Source organism: Melozone crissalis, unplaced genomic scaffold (assembly GCF_028551555.1).
Source record: "Melozone crissalis strain CALT ecotype California unplaced genomic scaffold, PUWL_Pcris_2 ptg000096l_1, whole genome shotgun sequence".
In the NCBI taxonomy this organism is placed as follows: Eukaryota; Metazoa; Chordata; class Aves; order Passeriformes; family Passerellidae; genus Melozone; species Melozone crissalis.
Genome location: NW_026535873.1, coordinates 2,822,580 through 2,835,834, shown reverse-complemented (window position 1 = coordinate 2,835,834; position 13,255 = coordinate 2,822,580). Strand labels below are relative to the sequence as shown.

General features: G+C 49.7%; 1 protein-coding gene across 1 annotated transcript; it reads left to right on the top strand.

Annotated features, from left to right (window-relative positions):
• Nucleotides 1-1,276: 1,276 nt before the first annotated feature.
• Nucleotides 1,277-2,044, top strand: LOC128947331 (olfactory receptor 14J1-like). The gene has a single exon (XM_054291583.1). It carries the CDS (start codon nt 1,277-1,279, stop codon nt 2,042-2,044), a length of 768 nt encoding a protein of 255 aa, XP_054147558.1.
• Nucleotides 2,045-13,255: the final 11,211 nt, after the last annotated feature.

Here is a 13,255-nt window from a genome sequence, read left to right as displayed (position 1 = left end):
GCCCAGGGAAGGAAGGACAAGCCCCTGATTTCCATCAGTCTCTATGTCCCTGCTGTCCCCTGGCAGGAGCATTGTGACATTTCTCTGCCATCTCCAGGTGCCTGTGCTGTCCTTTTTGTCACCATTGGGGTTTCTGAGGCAGAGCCAGGGTTTGGGGCTGGCAGGTGCCCGTCCAGGCAGGGACCCCTTGGATCCTGCTGCAGAGTTGTGTCTGTGGGAGCAGAGTGCCCAGGTGCCCTCAGGGCCGTTCAGCTCATTCCCTGGGTGTCCTGCAGGGCTGCAGGATGCTCTCCAGAAGGGCACAGCTCTCCTGTGCTGTCTCTGGGCTGCCTGGGATCCCCATGGAGGAGACAGCTCAGTGGCAGGGCCAGGGAAATGCTGCTGGGCAGCTGCACCTGGGCACTGCAAGGATCCCTCTGTGCACCAGCCTGGCAGGAGACAGCTGAGATCCTCATGAGGCACTCTGGAGAGGGCGAGGGCTCTGTCCATCTGCTCTCTGCCCAGAGCCCTCTGCCCTCAGCACTGCCCTGTTTCTCTTAGGGGAACTCCTCTGGGTGCCTCTCCTTCAGCTCCAAGCTGCCAGCAAGGGGCAGCTGAGAACAGCCCTGATGGGCAGAGCTGCTCTCTTGTCCCTGCACTGAGAGACCATCCCTGTGCCTCTCACACCCACACGGTTTCACCAGCAGTCCTTTAGAAATGTCAGAGATTTCAAACACTCTCAACCACTCCTAACTGTGGCAGGTGCAGCTGGATGAAAAAAGACAAGGAATTTCCTCAGCTCAGTTCTTCAGGTGGGCAAATTGCAAACAGCAGGACTGAAAAGCTTTCTGGTGTTTGACGAGTCCATTTAATTGGTGATCATCCAGCCTTCTCAGTTGCCTCTCACTGGACAGGACTAAGGAATCCTTTGGAGCCCATTTGTAAGTCCCTGCTCTCAATGCCTGCAAAACCCAGGGCCCAGGAAAGGGGAATGCAGAGAAGTGTTCCTAAAAAGAGAGACTCTGAATGTTGAATTGCTATGAGATATGTAATAGATTTTGCTCTGTGCCTGGCCCAGCTCTGTCCTGCCTTTTCCTCCTCAGCAGAAAACCATTTCCTGAGGCACCAAATGTCCAACCGCAGCTCCATCAGGCACTTCCTCCTGCTGGCATTGGCAGACACGTGACAGCCGCAGCTCCTGCACTTCTGCCTCTTGCTGAGCATCTCCCTGGCTGCCCTCCTGGGCAACGGCCTCATCATCAGCACCATAGCCTGCAGCCACCACCTGCACACGCTCATGTTCTTCTTCCTGCTCAACCTGGCCCTCAGCGACCTGGGCTCCATCTGCACCACTGTCCCCAAAGCCATGCACAATTCCCTCTGGGACACCAGAGACATCTCCTACTCAGGATGTGCTGTTCAGCTATTTATGCTTGTCTTCTTCATTTCAGCAGAGGTTTCCCTTCTCACAGTCATGAGCTATGACCGCTACATGTCCATCTGCAAACCCCTGCACTACGGGACCCTCCTGGGCAGCAGAGCTTGTGCCCACATGGCAGCAGCTGCCTGGACCAGTGCCTTTCTCAATGCTCTGCTGCACACAGCCAATACATTTTCCCTGCCCCTGTGCCATGGCAATGCCCTGGGCCAGTTCTTCTGTGATGTTCCCCAGATTCTCAAACTCTCCTGCTCATACTCCTACCTCAGGGAACTTGGGCTCCTTGCTGTTAGTGCCTTTTTATCATTTGCCTGTTTTGGGTTTATTGTTTTCTCCTATGTGCAGATCTTCAGGGCTGTGCTGAGGATCCCCTCTGAGCAGGGACGGCACAAAGCCTTTTCCACCTGCCTCCCTCACCTGGCCGTGGTCTCCCTGTTCTTCAGCACTGCAGCCTTTGCCTACTTGAAGCCCCATCCCTCCATGTCTTCCCCCTCCCTGGATCTGGGAGTGTCAATTCTGTACTCGTTGGTGCCTCCATCCCTGAACCCCCTCATCTACAGCCTGAGGAACCAGGAGCTCAAGGATGCCCTGAGGAAAATGATGACTGGATGGTTTCAGAAGCATTAAACTGTCTCCTTTCTGTTGCAGAGCCTTTAGAATGTAACTCTTTACAATCTCAGACTTTTCCCCTATTTGACCATTTTTTTTTCAGTAACTTCTTTGACTACTGTTGTTTTTTCTGAAAAATATTGCAGTAATATTGTTTGCATTTCTGCATTAATGTCTGTATTATTTTAAGGACAAAGACTTACAAGCAGTCTGTTCCCTGTGCATTTAAATAAAAACAAGTGCCTGCCCCAACCTGTTTATCCAGGATTCTTCCTCAGCCCTTAACTGTCCCTGCGGGGGCAGTGCCTGTGAGCAGAGGTGGAGGGAAGCGACTCCCAGCACAGCAGCACAGCCAGGGACAATGCCCCTGCCTCTTCCCACATCTGCTCTGCCCAACTGCACCCTGTGCTTGCCAGCCCTGCTGTGGCTGTAAGGCTGGAGCGCTCTGGCAGCTTGGTCACTGTCCTGCTGCGTGTCCCTGCTGTGGCCACAGGCCCTGCCAGGCCATGGGCACTGCTGGGACACAGCTGGGCTCCAGCACAGCAGCTCCAGCAGCAAAGGGCATCTCCTGAGGGCAGGGCAGGGAGGCTTTGCTCCCCTCCAGAGCTGCTGTCAGCAATGTGCTCCAGGAATGCCCTGGCACAGCAAAGCCCAGTGCCTGGGGCAGGGGGGGAGTGTGCAGGGGGGGCTCACAGCAGTGTCCTGGCACAGCCAGAGCTCCTGGCATGGACCTGGGGCAGCAGCAGAGCAGGGCCTGGGCTGTGTCTTTGTTCTGGGACAGCCTGGGAAGGTGCCCCAGGGCAATTGTCCCACACCAGCCCCTGCAACCACCATTGCCAGCACTGGCCTCTCCCCACCTGCAGGAGGTTGTTTGTCCCTGCACGGAGGGACACCAAGTGACCAGGCCAGCAGGTGCCAAGCAAGCCACAAGAAGGGGCAGGAAAAACTTATGCATCAGAAGAAAGGCAGTTCAATAGCGAAAAACCCAAACCCAACCAAAAAAAACCAAAGCAAGACCCACCCCCAACAACACAAAAACCCCACAAACAAACCAACCACAAAAAGAAAAGACCATAAACAGAAGAAAAGCAAATCTCCTATCAGCAGAAAATGTTTTACCACCATTTAGCAGGAGAGGATTCTGTATTTGCAGCTGCTTTTTCAAAGAAAAATATCTTAAAAAAAATATTCCCTACCACTCCTACCGACCCGCTTCTCTAACTCAATTTCTGATCATGGTGTGACATGGAATGGAACATCCCTTGGGTCAGTCCAGCCCAGCTGTCCATCCCTGTTCCCCAGGAACACTTGCCCACCCCAGGCCCATAGGGTGGGGGGGTTGCAGACGCCTCATGCGAGGCGAGCACTGAGACAAGGACAGGAGAACAGAACAAAATGTACTCTTGTCAAGGACAGTAGAACAGAACAGTCTTGGAGAAACTGATTGAGGATGCACCTCTGGGAAACAGAAGTCACACAAAATGCAAGCAGGATGCCAGCTCAGCTCTGCAAGGCTGACAAAGCAGAAGTTATGCAAAATAATAATATTGCCCTTACTCAAAAGGAGGGGTCAAGGAACAGCCACCTAAAAGGGCACTGGATGTTGAAGACAAAATCCAAAGAACCATGAAAGGATTTGTGATAAGGGGGTTCAACTATGTCAAATAAACTCAAAGGAACTGGGGATAGCTAATGGATACATAATCAGTGTGTGTGATAAAAACTCTGTTCATTCAATGCTTAATGCACTCCAATGGAGGGAGGATGGCCCAAGTGACCACCATACTGTAATAAAGAATACCTGCTTTCAAATACTCAAAACTGTTCAGAAGTTTCTATCCAGTGGATTTCAGTATCAGTGGTGTCCTTGACTCCCTTATGCCCCACAGTTTCACAATGGCTTCTTGGTTCCATGAGGCCCTGCTGTAGAACAATGGACCCTTGGTTCTATTGGGGTCTGTACTGTCAAAATGGCCTCCTTGGTTCTGCACTGCCACAATGCTCTCCTTGGTTCCACAAGGCCTTGGTGTGTCACAACAGCCCCTTGGTTCCATCAACTGCCAGAGTGTCACCCTGGTCTCTTGGATCTGCAGTGTCACAATGGACAATTGGTCACAAGCAGCCCTGCTGCGTCACCATGAATATTTGGTTCCATGGAGCCCCACACTGTCAAAATGGCCCCTTGGCTCCACGAGGTTCCACAGCATCACCATGGTCTCCTTGGACCTGCAGTATCTCCATGGACCATTGGTTCCATGTGGCCCTGCTGTGTCACAGTGGTTCCTTGGTTCCATGAAGCCCCACTGCATAAGAATGGAATCTTGATCCCGTGAGTTTCTGTACTGTCAGCAATGGTTCCTTTGTTCCAATGAGGCCCTGCTGTGTCACAATGGACCCTGGGTTCCATGAAGTTCTTCAGTGTCACAATGGTCCCTTGGATCCATGAGGTTCCACAGTGTCACCATGGTGTCCTTGGATCCACACTGCCGTAATGGGCCATTGTTGCAGTTGGAATAGCTGCTAATAAAGCCCAGGGTAGGGAAGCAAAAAGGGCCTTTGCTTGGTATCCACAGATATTTAATTCAGCCGAGCAGTGAGATGTTCAGGGTCACAAGGCAGGACTCCTGGGGGGAGTCCAGGTTTCTGTATCTCGAGAGGAAGGGACTGATCAGTGCCATGGGGGCAGTACAAAGATGGGGCCAATGGGGAATGGGGAGGGAGGGGCTGAGGGACACAGAACAAGGGGAAGGAGCCAATGGGGTCGCACAGATTTTGAGGGAAGCTTCTTGTGTCTCCCTAACCCAGGGAATGCCTCTCAGGGTCTCCACAGCTGCAGAGTGTCAAAATGGCCCCTTGGTTCTTTTGGGCTCCTCAGGATCCCAGTGGCCCCTTGGCTGCATGAGGCCCAGCTGTGTCACACTGGCTCCTTGCTTCCGTTGAGCCCCACAGCATCACAATTGTCCTCCTTTAGTTCCGTGAGGCCCCTCAATGTCACAATGGACCTCTGGTTCGATGAGTCCCACATTGTTCCATGAATCCTTAGTTCCATGGGGATGTCACATCCTTAGTTCCTGTAGTTTCACAATGGTCCCTTGGTTCCGTGGTGCCACACAGTGCCACAATTGCCCAACAGGGCCTCATAGTGTCACAATGGACTCCTTGGTTCCATGGAGACACAAAGTCCCACAATGGCCCTTTGGTTTCACAAGGCCTCAAGGTGTAGAAATGGCCCCCATGGTTTCCTGCAGCCATACTGTGTCACAATGGACCAGTGGTTCCATGATGCCCCAGAGTGTCACAATGGTCTCCTTGATTCTGCACTTTAAGAATCTCCCCTTGGCCCCTTGAAGCCCCACAGTGTCACTATTGTGCCCTTGGTTCAATGAGGCTTTGCTGTTTCACCATGCCCCTTTGGTTCCATGAGGCCCCATGCGTCATAATGGTCTCCATGGTTCCATGAGGCATTCCTGTGTCACACTGGCCTTTTGTTTCCATAGGGCTCCCGAGTGTCATTATGGTCCCTGGCTTCCACGAGGCCTGGCAGTGTCACAGGGGTCTCCTTGGTGCTGATGTATTACAATGGACCCTTGGTTCCATGGGGACTCACAATATGAGAAGGGCCTCCTTGGTTCCCTGAGGTCCTGCAGAGCCCCTTGATTCAACGAGGCCTCCAAGTGTCATCATGGCCTCCAGGATTCCATGAGGCCCTGCAATATCCCAATGGACCTTTGGTTCCATGGGGTTTTGCACTGTTCCATGTTTCCTTAGTTCTATGGGGCCTTGAAGTGTCACAATGGCCTCCTTGGTTCCATGGTGCCACACAGTGTGACAACTGCCCCTTGGCCTGCGAAGACTCCAGAGTGTCACAATGGTTCCTTGCTTCCATGAGGCCTTGTAGTGTCAGAATGGTCTCCATGATCCCATAAGGCCTTGCAGTGTCACAAGAGACCATTGGTTTCATGGAGCCCCACAGTGTCACTATGGTCCCCTTGGCTCCACAAGGCTCTGAAGTGCCACAATGGCCTTTTGGTTTCACAAGGCCTCCAAGTCTATAAATGGCCTCTATGGTTCCATGAGGCCCTGCTGTGTCACAACCGACTTTGGTTCCATGATGCCCCAAAGTGTGACAATGGTATCCTTGGTTCCACGGTGTCAGAATGGACCCTTCATCCCATGGACACCCACAGTGTTCACTGCAGTCTCCCTGATTCCACCAGGCCCTGCCATGCTCTAATGGCCCCTTGGTTCCAGTGGGTCCCAAAGTGTCAGAACAGTCTCCATTGTTCCATGAGGCCCCGCAATGTCACTGTGCTCCCCTTGGTTCCACAGGGCCCCACAGTGGAACAATGGACTCTTGGTTCCATGAGGTTCCTCAGTCCCAAAAGTCTCCTTGGATCTGCAGTGTCACAGTGACCCCTTGGCTCCATGTGGCTACGCTGTGTCACAATGGCTCATGGTTCCATGAGGCCACACAGTTTAACAAGGGACCCTTGATTCCATCAGGCCTTGCTGTGTCCCAATGGACTTGTGGTTCCATGAGCTCTCACACTGCCAGCAGCAGTCTCCTTGGTTCTGCAGTGTCACCATGGATACTTTGTTCCATGAGGTATCTCAGGGTCACAATGGTCTCTTTGGATCCGCACCATCACAATGGACTATTGGTTCAATGTGGCCCCAATGCGCCCAAATGGATTTTGGTTCCATGGGGTTCTGCTGTGTCACCATAAACCCTTTGTTCCATGAGTTTGCACAGTGTCACAGCTGACTCCTTAGTTCTGTGAGGCCCCACTGACACCAAATCTCTGAAAGATCAGAATAAGGCTCCTGAAATCTAATTTGGTATTTCAGAGGGTGTCATTTATCCAGGCCTGAGCTCTAGTGATGAAAAACTCCTAACTTTACGTGGACATGTTATTCTACCATTGTCTTGCTTATACACAGTCAGTAAATATGAATTACAATTTACCCACTTCCATAAAACCCACCCCAAGTTCCAAGATTCACTACTTGTTTTCTCTATCCCTGCATCTTTGAGCCAGATGTCTTCTTCTCTTCCAACCATCCTTGATGGGAAAGCAGCCCCTGCATGCCTTCTTCCTGTGCTGAAAGTTCACAGGCAGGGTAAAAATGGAATGAAGCCTTTTGGTATCAGCCCCAGGCTTTGTGTGGGCAGGCAGAGACAGGCAGGAGGGAGAGGTGTCAGCAAAGGAAGGGGCCAGCCAGGTGGGGCAGCCGGGGGATGCCGACAGCCTGCAGGGACAGAGGCGCAGGGCAGGGACACCGTGGGACAGCGTGGGCTGCACAGGGCACAGGCATGTGCAGCAGCTGCAAGACAGGCCTGCCAGAGCCAACTTGGGCAGCACTTTGGCCATGGCTGCTGGGCCTGGGCCTGAGGCAGGAGCAGGAGACAAGTGACCCTTGCAGGCCTGGGGCCTCATTGCCTCCTTGTCCCTGCTCAGCAGCCTGGCAGGGGCCGCCCCATGCTCCTGCCCTTGCCATTGCACATCCCCACATGCCAGTGCCCATCCCGGCAAGAGCCCTGAGCAAGGAGAGAGGGACAGGATCTGCCCGGCCAGGGGCTGGGGCTCAAAGTCTTTGGTTAACTCAGGAGTCTTTTATAAGCTACCGCCGTGAGGTAAGCAGGACGGTACATGGAGGGCACAATGGAGAATCCATCCATTGAGAACAGGTACAGACAGTCCAGTTCTGAACAGCACAAACCAGTGTCAGAAGTGAGCAGGGCCTGTTGTTTCAGGACTGCTTCCTATGCGAAACCTCCTGCTTCCTATGGCAGACTTCCCGCTCCAGTCAGGCCAGCACCCCTGGGTTAGAATTTTAAGGGTGCCATCTCAGTCCTTGGGGAGTGTTATAAGTTGAGATGACAATTTGCCAAGTAAAACCAATTGAGAATTTATCGATTACAGCAGGCAAAGCAATAAGCAAATCAGCCCTGCGTGACAGGGGAGTCTCCACTCCACCGCTGTCACGCTCTTCTGATTTTCCGTGGAGTTCTTATACAATCCTTCTTCCGGGTTGATGTGTAGTACTCTGCGTATTCTTCTTTTGTGTTTAGGTGGTCATAGTCCACCTCCCGGGATCTGAAGATGAAGGTTGGTAATTTTCCTTTGTCTGATTCCTGGAATTTTTAGCCTCAATCTGCTGAGTTCCTGGAATCCTAGGTTTACTGAGCGGATAAGCTGATACTGTGTTATCAATCATAGCAAACCCCCCCACCCATTTTAACAGTTTACTAAACAGATAAACAAATGTTTGTGAAAGCTATTGTCTTTTGGTTTCACCTTCCTTATCCTTTAAAGTCTGTAAATTTACTTAAACAAACTAGAGGTGGTGCAGCAGTCTTACTGGAATAACTTTGTCAGTTTTGATGAACAAACTTAAAGTTTTAACCCATTACAATTCCACCCTTTTTTTTTTTAACCATTTTGTTCATCAAATCGTTTCAGTTCTTGTTTTGCTAGCTCCTAAACAGCATCAAATGTGCAACTTCTAAACGTCTTTTTACTATAGCAATTAATCTATAAAATGCATGGCCCAAAAGTGAGCCCGAGTAGTCTATCTACTGCTCCCTCTTCCTCTGGGAGCCAAGGTTCTCCTATCATTCAACTGTCCTTGTTCTAAATACAATTAACAATTATAACACAAGGCAAAATAAACAAAAGCAGTAAAAATCACACCCAATATTCTTATAACATATGTTACAAAAGTACGGGCTAGCCCCCCAAGTATGTCCAGAAAGGGCTAATAACTTTTCTTAAACTCAGGCAAAATGATGATTTTTTAGTTTGATTAGCAAAAATTACCCATATGTTTTCTTTTTGGCTGGTTAAAGCATGTTACTTCTGTTATGCTAGCTGTTACAGCGCTAAGAAATACAATAAAAAATAAGTTTTATTTTTCTTTTCCCTTTTTCTTTTCCTTCCTTTTTCTATCAACCTTTAGCTTTACTCCTGGTTGTTGTAGTCTAAACTCCTGTAATTCTTTTATACTTTGATCTAATGCTTTATCAGGATCTCCTTTAACGGGCCCTACAATAGAACGCTGTGTTAAGCGCACCAATCTCCTACACCTTGCGGAAGCTATGTAAGACCTACTTTGAGCTTTAACCCTTTTTATAGTATGCTTTATCTCCCACCGATAGTAAGCCAAAATCTTCTGTTCAGGAGATTCGTAAAGATCTAAAGCCGAGGCAGGGCAGATCCTGCCCTGTCTGCCTCCTCAGGTCCCCCTGCCAGCTATCAAATGTGTGCTTGTGCTGGCATGTGTTGCACCATAAGTGCCAGAGTAAAGATTGTTCCACCCAAAAGGTTTTACCACAACTCCCACAATACATTGCTACCCAAGCGGCACAATACGGGCTATAACACTCAAGGCAGTTTTCCCCGCTGGTCCCCTTATGTAAAAAGGCGATAATGATTCAACAGTGTCAATTAATTCCTTAGCCGTTTGGCAGCGTGTCACGGCCCTGTCGACCCGCTTTCGAGTGTCCTTTCAGTTGTATCAGTAGTGGCCGCAGGATCAGGGGCAATTTCTCCTCTAGTCGCTCTTTGTCTTTGTCTGCCAGATTGTCCACCTGCCGTTGCATTGAAAGCAGGCTTGGTCCACTTCGCAGGTAGTTATACAGCTCCTGTTGGGGTAGAAACACAGGGATATCCCCCTCCCCAATATAAAACTCTGGCAGAACCTATCCACTCAGGTTACAACATTTAGAAGAGAAAAACCAGAACCTGCCAGGTCAGACGGTAGATATTGCCTCTGAATTGAAATATTTGCCAATTCATTCCCCAACTTAGTGACTGTTCCCCTTTTCCTTTTAGGAGTTCATGCTCCTCCTGTTCCATAATCTTTCTCTTTGTTAGGTTAGAGTCGATTTTTCTATAGGTCCTTACCACTCTGCCTTTGCTCATCAACTCGGTTGCCTCGAGCTACGAGAGAGGTATAGTCTTCTCGGCAGCAGGGGTATTTCTTCAGGAGGGTCTAACCTATCACTGTTATGCTGCTTCAGAGAGAGAGAGCTCATTATCAAAGGGTACGAGGGATCGGATTACAGGGGCACCGTCTATGATTTTGCCAAGAACTTGACTCCCCCCTTTTTCTCTTGTGGCTGATTCCACAAATTTTATCCTGACCAATTTTACATTTACACCCTCTACTGTGGGGTTAATGAAGTCTTCTTCCATGATTTAATTAATATCCAATCACCCAGTTTAAATGTGATAGTCCCTTTTTCAGGTTTCTTCAAAAGTCTTTTGGTTCTGCTGGCATGAAATTCACCTTCTTTCTGTGGTGGTCTTTTGGGCTATCATGCTCTTTTCCGCAGTTCTTCCCTATATCGCATTAGGGTGGTCAAGTATGTGTTAATCTGCTTGTCCCTGAGGCTGAGGTGGTCTTGGAGTGTATCCTGTACAGCATTTTGAAGGGGTAAACCCCCACATCAGCCCTAGGCTGAGTTCTAATATTTAATAGTACCAAAGGTAAACACTTGATTCATAACGACTTTGTTTCTATCATCAATTTGGTGAGTTGTTTCTTTATTTCCCCATTCATCCTCTCAACTTTTCTTGTGCCACGGAGTGTGATGGCCTCATTGTATCTCCATTATTTTCATTACTTCCTGAATAACTTTAGACAAAAAATGTGGTCCTCTATCAGAGTCAACTACTTCCGTGACTTTATATTTTGGTATAATATTTTCAAACAAAATTTTAACTCCTCAAACCAGGTCTAGCAGGTATCGATGTGTCCCTACTTTAGCCAGTTTAGTAAAATCAATTGAAATGTGTGTAAATAGCCGGTAAGCTAGAGGTCTGCCCCCCCTTCCCCCCCAAAGGGACGTTCTCGGAAATGGGCTTTGTTCTCCTTCAAGCAGGTTACACATCCTCTTGATTACCTGTTTTGTTAGGTTATATACCCTTATTATTCTTAAAATTTATTTCTTACCTATTTTCCCAAAGGCTTCTCTAATTACAGAATGTTATGAACAAAATTCGGGTAATATTTTTTGTGAGAAAAAGTTACAAAAAAAAAAGCAGCCAGACCACGGGTAGCTGCTGAAGTTCTTCGTGTTTTGTTATTGTAATCACGAGTCGTTGTGGCTAATCGCTCCTTTTGTATCAGCAGAGCCTCACCCGAGGCTAAGTTGTACCTTTCCCAGAAGGGTGGGAACCTTCCCGAACAGTAGAAGAGACCTGAGAAGGTGAGGGGGGCTATGCAAAGTGACTCCAAGACGACAATGCAGCATGGGTCCCCCGGTGTACAGAGAAGACCCCAAAACGACGAGCCACCTAAGAGTTGAGAGACTGGAGTGATGTCTGGACGTGAGGAGCCGAATGCTGAGCCTGCAGAGATGCGGAACACCTTCAGAGCCTCTTGCCCTGACCAAGAGAGACGACCCCGGCGGTGAGACCAGGCCGACTGAGCCGGCAAAAGTACCATCTGACGGGATCAGCAGGCCCTAAAGGCTCCCACGAGGACGTGATCCCCAGCTCTGCCCCTTGTGGACAGAGCTGCGCATATCCTCCTCCTCTGAGTCGCTTTGGGAGAGACGACGGAGACTGCAGACCCGTCGAGCCACCCAATCCTGAGCTGATCACTTTTAATAAAGGCATTGAAAAAGGAGAAGAAGTCTCCTGGCCCTTTTGTTTATTTCAGCTGGGGGCTCTCGTCCGGAATAGCCACGCCGCAAGAGGACTCAGGACTGGCCATCTTGGATCTTCAGAGGACAGCTGGCTACTGGGACCAGGGATCGGCTCAGGACAGCAACGCAGAGGAGCACCGGAGCACCGGACTGGTGAGAAACTCGGTGGCGGGAGTGGGAGACGTGTGCAAGTGTGTGAATGAGACGAGGGCCGGCAGCCGGACCTTCAAAGCGAGTGGGACCCCTTAGTACCGCGTTTCCTGACTCCTGCGAAGGGGCAGGCCGGAAACAGGGGAAAGCGAGTGGAATTAGCGTGAGTGAAGTCGTCTCCCAAGGGGGAATAAAGGGCCCCCCCACTCCGGGCGTGCGGAGTGAATTACTGTGTATGAGTGGCATGCACCCAAAGTAAGTCCTGACAGAGGAAGGTCAGGCACTTTTGTAAGTCTCGAGAAGGATTCGCGTAAGATTTGTCAGTCCCGAGAAGGATTCGGGTGTTTTCACAAGCCCTGCAGGCAAAGTAAGTCCTGACAAAGGGAGTCAGGCACAAACCCCAGCGAAGGAGGCTGTGGTTTGCTTTTAAGTCCTGATACGGTGAAGCCTAAAAATTGGCGAGTTAGGCAAACTAAAAATCAGGCAGTTGTTTTTCCTGACTGAGGGAGTCAGGCATGACCCGGATTCTTGGCGGAGGCTTCGTGTGTTCAAGTCCCGATAGATATAAGACCTGACGAAAGTTGGGCAATCAAGAGATTGGGCAGTTGTTTCAGTATAAAGTCCTGAGCATCAGGCAGAAATTTGAAGTTCAGTGGAGGAGGCTGAAGCTCCTCAAACAAGGTTTTTTTGAAACTACCGGTCAGTTGAGGCACCTTTGAGACTTTTTTACTGAGACCTGAAAATGGGATGTTGTAGTAGTAAAAAGACCGGCAAGAGACTGAGGTATGTACATCCCAATAGTCCCTTAGGAGAACTGTTAGAAAAATGGGATTCTATAGAGGCCACGGAGGGATTAGATAAAGTGAAAATGATCCATTATTGTATGGAAGTCTGGCCAGAATTAGAGGTGCAAGGAGGATGGCCTTGGTGTGGGACAAAGGATAAGTGGATGTGCCAACAATTAAATAATTATCTGACAGCTCGAGGAGATACTGATCCTGAGCAATTACTGTATATATCTTGCTGGGTAAAGAGCGCTATTGGGGATGAAGGGGTGCGAATTTGTAAGGTACAGAGGAAGAAAGAAGGGAATGAAGGAGGGGATGATAGAACTAGTAAAAGATGGGACCCCCTGGATTATTTGCCTCCTTCTGCCCCTCCACTTTATAATCCTCTCCTTCAGGCACCTCAAATGGCAGGTCCGGTTCTTCCCCCGGCTGCCATCTCATTACCACCTGCTCAAACTCCTCCTTCTACCTCTTCAGCTTCCGCTATGGTAAATTCAGTATCTCCTCCAGTTCCTTCTGCATCACCACAAGCGCCTACTCCACCTGCTGCATTCTCCACCCCTTCTCCAGCTCCGCTGAATATACACTCAGGCTCTTCTCCCCCTCCTATTGCTGTCCCTATACCTCCTCCTAGTT

Bases quoted from the DNA above. Each gene is read 5' to 3' on its own strand.
- LOC128947331 (XM_054291583.1), top strand. From the start codon at position 1,277: ATGTTCTTCTTCCTGCTCAACCTGGCCCTCAGCGACCTGGGCTCCATC.